General features: G+C 37.1%; 1 protein-coding gene across 1 annotated transcript in view; it reads right to left on the bottom strand.

Annotated features, from left to right (window-relative positions):
- Positions 1 to 5305, bottom strand: part of LOC110451944 (lon protease homolog, mitochondrial-like) — a 56483-nt gene extending 51178 nt beyond the window's left edge. The window contains exon 1 of the mRNA XM_021500177.1: positions 4768 to 5305. Coding sequence (XP_021355852.1) covers positions 4768 to 5286 — 519 coding nt within the window. The 5' untranslated portion in view covers positions 5287 to 5305. The remainder of the gene's footprint in view (positions 1 to 4767) is intronic.
- Positions 5306 to 7545: the final 2240 nt, after the last annotated feature.

Below are 7545 nucleotides of genomic sequence, written 5' to 3'. Positions count from 1 at the left end.
TTTTTTAATACAATTGACCCCTGTGACCTTGAATATAATTGAAGGTCATTCATTTGAACAAACTTGGTAGCCCTTCACCCAAGCATGCTACTGGCCAAATATCAACTCCCTGGGCATTTTGGTTATTGAGAAGAAGATGTTTAAAGTTTTTGACATATTTGACCCCTGTGACCTTGAAAATAGGTGAAGGTCATTAATTTTAACAAACTTTGTAGCCCTTCATCCAAGTTTGCTTCTGGCCAAATATCGACACCCTAGGCCTTTCGGTTATTAAGAAGAAGTCGTTTAAAGTAAAATATTGACGCCGGACGACGGACAGACGGACGACGGACGCCGCGCCACGGCATAAGCTCACTTGGCACTTTGTGCCAGGTGAGCTAAAAAACAGGGTAACAAAGATACAGAGTATATATGTAAAGGTAATGTGAAGGGTGTATCATGATCAAATATAATTCTAATCTCAAGTACATATTTATTTTAACTTCGTCTAAAAAGGGGACAATATCACAGACTGTTTAATTTAATTGATGCAGAAACATGTACACACAAGACATTAACTATAACTCTAGTAATAATTTAAAAGTTTAAAAGTATAAATAAATCTATTTAATTTGTTTACTGCTGTTATTAGTAATTCAAATATTTTCAAATTAATGTATGTTAACCATTTCACCACTGTAGACCATAATGGACTCATCCAGATCAATGCATGGTAGAGTCTACTAAAGTTACATAGGGGTGAAAGAGTTAACTGTCAAATCCAGTACCTACAGTTACGTCAGTCTTACTCAGGGCTCAAAGGTCAACTTTGGGGTTGTATATTAAAGGTGAGGTGCATTTAACAATAACATACAAAGAAATCTCCAAATATATAAGACAGTCTTGGAGTTCCCAACTTTTTAAATGAATAATTTAAGGTTTAACTTTATACATAATCCTCACTTGTGTAAACTGTTTACAGTAACAATTTTATCATATTTGGTTGAAATGAAGATAAATGTGAAATATAAACCTAATAAATAATACAACGAGGGTACATTTGAGCACAAAAAATATCAATTCTGGTGTCTAACTTTCCTCAAAATGATAAACTGTAACACTGACTTTAGTCTCCTTTGACTGCAGTACTTAGTCCTTGGGGGCATCCAGTACTATTGCAATTGTCACAAGTGAGCATGACATTTTCTTTTTTCTGTATTTAAGTGTAACACAGGAGAAAGAGAAATGCATGGCCAGATATAGACCTGGGTTCAAACTGGTAGCAGATGACCGACGGACCCAGTCCAGTTCCGCTACACAAGTAAGCTCACACAAATATTTTGAAGAATATTAAGGGAAGTCACTTTTGTACTACCTAGGTATTTCCTTTTTTCTGTTAGAAATAACTGAAACACACATGGAAAAGATGAAAGGTATAATTTTTTTATATAATTTCTATATGCTATTTAAGTCATTATCATCAGCTGAATAAAATCATTTAAAAGTCATCAGTAAGTCCAGCTATTCTACAAACAGAAAAAATATGGTGTATGTCCTTGACTTTAAATGTAAAATCTAAGACCTTTTTTTGTTGATAAACCAGGTAAAGCATTTGGCTGTTTCTTTTTCCTCTTATTTAATTTGTTTATTTGACAAATTTCACCTTCAGGGCTCATCAGAACCTGGTCACCTAGCCCGAGTTTCCTCTGGCCCTAATACCAGACTCCGACATTTTGATATAGATGTCTGGTGTGGGGCCAGAGCATACTGCTATATAAAAACATGGAATTCTCTGACACCGTTTGGTATCAGGGAGTGACTAATCAACAAAAAGATGCTGTCCAGAAATCTTCTAAACAAGAATAATAGTCGGTTTTCAGTCTGAATCAGGACGGTTTGTTGATAAAGTCACCCCATGACCTTAAAAAAATGACGTTCACTCAGGTGGGAAATTTTGAACAATTGAACCGTTGGTGATAATAAGAGCTGATTTGGATCAATAAATAATCCATTTATCGATATATGTGAGGTTTGTGCTGTGCTATAGAAATTTTGTTGTCAGCACCTCAAAACTTTAGACTCCAATACCAAATGGTGTCGGATAATTCCACGTTTTCATATAATAGTGTGCTCTGGCCCCACACCAGACATTTATATATATGTCAAAATGTCTAAGTCTGGTGTACGGGCCAGAGGAACCTTGGGCTACTGGTCACCCAATGCATCAGGATTGAGCACAAATGTACCTTAATGATTGAATTAATTGATATATTTGAAAAAGAAGTGTTTAAAAAGAGATAAATTCTCCATTTCAGTAATAGTGACTGAAACAGTAACTATTACCTAACTAAAGGATTATCCCTAACCTGTGTCCAACTACTACTAATATTAAAACCCGGCCTCCTCTGCGCGTGCCCCAATATATCTCGTCATCAGAAAGCTAACAGGTCCAGTACACTCTGCCGATTGAGCTATATATATAGCTATAAAGACCTGTACAGCTACATGTATATTCACCTACAAATTATAGCTGTATTGAGCTTTATTTTCTCAGATTCCAATTTTCATTATGTAACAGGGATAGATTAATGTATTTGCTTTTATGTATGTTTGCTTACTAAGTCCGTCCGTAGCGCGTCATCTGTCCATGTATATATTTCATACTCCGTGTAATGTAACTACCGCGTCCGCAGGTTGTATTCTATGCTGTGATGTTATGTATACAGGTGTATTGTGGTGTTCTGCTCGTTATGTATGTTGATACAATGCATTGGTATACCATACAGTTGTTCATTGGTCAGTAGTGTTACGTCAAGTTGTGTATGCATTTTCATTGGTTCGTTCTGGGTGGTCAGTTTTGGCGCATGTTTCTTTGTGGGCAAATAAATCACGCTAGTACCTTTTGAGGACTCGTAGGTGACGGACGGAGAGATGTAATGTAAGTGTTTCTTTGTCTTTGTCTAATACCCAACGTATATGTGTTTTATTTGAGTGATAATTCTATTTGGATCAAATCTAAGTATAGATGATGGGTTATTCCTTTAATAAGAAATCAGATATGATTAATGTATTTTTTATATTAAAACGTAATAATGGAGGTCATGTAATTTGATTTTTTGTAAGAGGCGATATTACGTTGTGCTCATTTGACTAAGTTTCAATAAATTTATTTAGATGTCTTTTATTTAAATTACAGTAATCCGTATCGCATATGATCAAAGAAGGCGTCGTAATTGTATAAATAAATTGTAGCCAAGGCCTTTTGCCACACTCAGGTATGCTAAAGCGTTTTTTATGTAAAAGTATATGTATAGTATTAATTTGAGGAGGTATATGTCGCTAGACTGCTAACTGAGAATTGAGTATATTGTCCAGTAACTTTGTGTTGAGTCAAATCTTCAGTTTGATTGTATTTCGTAAAAGTTGTAATTGTAATGTGTATTGTCTTATCGTTGATACTAGATTTGTAAGGTTAAAAGTTATGTAATCGTGTAAGAGTTATTTCCCTTGCATTTGTACTATTGAATATGATTATGTATGTCTATTTTATATATATGACTGTAGCTTGTATTTTGTACTTGTTGCAGGGTTCTTTTGGTTTTACAATGAGTGAATAAAAGTGACAGTGAACAAAACCCAGAGGAGTTGTCTATCATTCACAATATATACCACCTCTACTACAATTCAATTATATAGCAAAGTCGCATACAACAATAAGGTTTATGGTAATGTTGACTGCAATAAGCATACGGTTAGATATTTCTTTTCATTTTTCATAAATGTAGAATTTCCGATTTTTTTTCATCAATATTTTTTTATAAAGAATACTTATATTTAATGTCTTTTGATATCAACCTAATGATACAATCTTCTTTTAAAAGCGACTTTGTTTCGTTTTCCTTAAAAAAGAAAATCACTTGAAAATAACTCAAAAGACCTATAGCTATTATACAGATAGGTCAATAGAGGTCTATACAGCTATATATACAGATATAGCTCAATCGGCAGAGTGTACTGGACCTAGCTGCGATAACGTAGCTTTCTGACGACAAGAGATGTTTTTTTATATATTGCGTCGTCAGAGCTACGAAGCGGTCCTATGCCAACTAATGGAGCAAAATCAAAAGTGCTAATCTGTAAGATTGCATATAATTCACGTCTCATATGAGTATAATGTTATCAAAATATTTCATAATTGTTGAAAAACGAATCCTTAACCATGCAAAAACTTTTTTACGAAATTAACAAAGTCCGTCTTGGGGAAAAAAATAGAAACGACCGCCATGACAGATAATGCGTGATGTTATCTCAATTATCCTTTCTATTATACGGCCTGCATGGCCAAATATAGTATTACTACTGATGCCGCCATGTTTACTACAATTTCCATATTGGGTCATGACACCCATATTTGGACGTCTGAGAGACAAACTTTCCAACGTGGCGGTCAATTCAGATTTCGATTACGCTTGATACGTTTACTAGATAATTTAACGACATTTTAGGCAGAGTTTAACTTCAAGTTGTGCAGGATATCAACAGAAATAGTTCATACTACAAGCTTATTTATGGATGTGGACGAATGTGCTGTCAATTAATTCTAAATTCGCCCCGGTGTGATTCACACCGGGCTTGCTCCATTACAAGGCATGGGATCGATTTAATACCCGGCCGGGGCAGAGGAGGCCCCGGCCGGGTATTTATATTAGTACTATACATATATATATATTAGTGCTATAATGGACCTGGCTACGTTATCGCAGCTAGTGTCCAACCTGTTATACATACGTCAATCATTTTCATAAATCGTGGAAACACAGGCTGTCGGCCAACAGCGATGACAGGAACTTTAGGATAGGTGTCCGGTATCACAATAGGCGCCAGTGCTCGTAATGGGGGTTTGGTCGCAAGGGGTTCGTCCTCCTGCTCCTTCTCTTCCGCCTCCGGGTCTGTACTGCTGCAAAAATGCCTTTGCTGGAAACATGACGTTCTTCTCCCATGACGAATGATGCTTGAAGGAAAAACTGAACTTCTATATGAGGACACTAAGTTGCGGTAATTTTGTGACACTGTTGACCGACAAATGTTTCGCCGCAGAACATGATGTAATCGACATTGAACTGGAGTGGTGTTTTTCCCCTCACATAAGGTTTGTAGGGCAAAATTCCTAAATGATTTACTTGTACCAATGCCACTCTTGCACCTTCCATTGATTAAGTGTGTAGGAATATGTCCTAAATTAATCGTAAACCTTAAATTTGATTGTTTTGAAGCACACGTGCCGAAATTTCTCACCAAGGCAGCCATCTTTTATTTGTTTCACTTCCGGTACAATTCGAAGAAAAACAGCGGTATAAAATATCCGGAAAAGTGCAATATTTTTACAAGGGTTGAAAACACGTTTTTCTAACCCAAAGTCGGTTATGTGCCGTATCCTTATGTTAACTTTGTTATCTTGCACCCGTTAAAATTTTCAGCATTTTTTGGACCAAAGTGATTCAAAGTATAGCAGGGTAGAAATGTTTTTTTATATTTCTTCATACTGTACAATAATTATACCCAAAATTCCCCATCACTGAACTTTTAAGATGATATTTATTATTGATAATGAAACTTGAAGTTGATATTTGGTACAATGAATATTTGTTATAAACAATTCTTGATGACAAATGGTATTTAATCTACTGCCTGATATAACTTTTTGCTTTAATATTTTAGTATTTTAAATTTTTGTCCCTGCTTATAGCATATCCAATCAATTTCCTTGGAATTGAGGGAAATTGCCTAGAATGTTACATCTTATAGTTAATATATATGTATGTATTATATACTATTGATAGAGGATAAAGTTTACTTATATTTTATACATGTATTACAAAAATGTATATCTTTTCACCTGCGCAATACCATTTTTTCTTGCACATGTATTCATTTTCAGTATAACTGTGGCAATCTTGCCTTTGGCATCAAGTGGCACATCGATACCACCTTAAAAAGACAAGAGGTCCATTGGACCTGTATCGCTCACCTGGTTTTATATTTAAGTCATTACAACTGAATGCATTAGAACATCTTTATATGAAATTTCTCAAAACCAGACAAGATCTATGTTCTAACTCAACTGGGACCACAATATCTGACTTTCAACTAATCAGAGGCCTCCATTGAGTTGCCATGTTAACAGATTTTGAAATTTTAAGTAATATGTCATATTACCGGGTGTAATTAGACAATACTACATGAATATATATAATTAGCGTCTTAAAGCAAAATATTAGATGATTTTCCTGTTTGGGGCCCGGTCTTCCTAGCCCCAGGTGTCGAACAAGTCTCATTTATTTAGGAAATGATTGCCCTCCCCCAATGAAGTTTCAGAGCAAATTTGGTTGAAATCTTCTCTGGCGTTTAGGAGGAGATGCCTTTTAAAGCAAATTTAGCTAAGTTCCCCTTCAGGGCCCTGCCCCCCATGGCCTCAGAGGTCGAACCAACCTCATTTATTTAAGAAGTGATTGCCCTCCCCTAGTGATGCTTCAGACTAAATTTGGTTGAAATCCTCTCTGGCGTTTAGGAGGAGATGAATTTTAAAGCAAATTTAGCTAAGTTCCCCTTCAGGGCCCGCTCCCTGGCCCCAGGGGTCGAACCAACCTCGTTTATTTAAGAAGTGATTGCCCTCCCCTAGTGATGCGTCAGACCAAATTTGGTTGAATCCCTCTGGTGTTTCGGAGGAGATGTGTTTTAAAGCAAATTTAGCTAAGGTCCCCTTCAGGGCCAGGCCCCCCTGGCCTCAGTGGTCGAACCAACCTCATTTATTTCAGAAATGATTGCCCTCCCCTAGTGATGCTTCAGACTAAATTTGGTTGAAATCCTCTCTGGCGTTTAGGAGGAGATGAATTTTAAAGCAAATTTAGCTAAGTTCCCCTTCAGGGCCCGCTCCCTGGCCCCAGGGGTCGAACCAACCTCGTTTATTTAAGAAGTGATTGCCCTCCCCTAGTGATGCTTCAGACTAAATTTGGTTGAAATCCTCTAGACGTTAAGCAGGAGATGCGTTTTATAGAAAATTTAGCTAAGTTTGCCTTAAGGGCCCTGCCCCCCTGGCCCCAGGGGTCGAACCAGACTCATTTATTTAAGAAATGATTGCCCTCCCCTAGTAATGCTTCAGACTAAATTTGGTTGAAATCCTCTCTGGCGTTTAGGAGGAGATGAATTTTAAAGCAAATTTAGCTAAGTTCCCCTTCAGGGCCCGCTCCCTGGCCCCAGGGGTCGAACCAACCTCGTTTATTTAAGAAGTGATTGCCCTCCCCTAGTGATGCTTCAGACTAAATTTGGTTGAAATCCTCTCTGGCGTTTAGGAGGAGATGCATTTTAAACCAAATTTAGCTAAGTTCCCCTTCAGGGCCCGCTCCCTGGCCCCAGGGGTCGAACCAACCTCATTTATTTAAGAAATGATTGCCCTCCCCTAGTAATGCTTCAGACTAAATTTGGTTGAAATCCTCTCTGGCGTTTAGGAGGACATGCATTTTAAAGCAAATTTAGCTAAGTTACCCTTCAGGGCCCGCTCCCTGGACC

This window comes from Mizuhopecten yessoensis, unplaced genomic scaffold, assembly GCF_002113885.1.
Source record: "Mizuhopecten yessoensis strain PY_sf001 unplaced genomic scaffold, ASM211388v2 scaffold6307, whole genome shotgun sequence".
Classification (NCBI taxonomy): domain Eukaryota; kingdom Metazoa; phylum Mollusca; class Bivalvia; order Pectinida; family Pectinidae; genus Mizuhopecten; species Mizuhopecten yessoensis.
The sequence above is the reverse complement of the archived record's forward strand: the minus strand, read 5'-3'. Positions and strand labels throughout refer to the sequence as shown.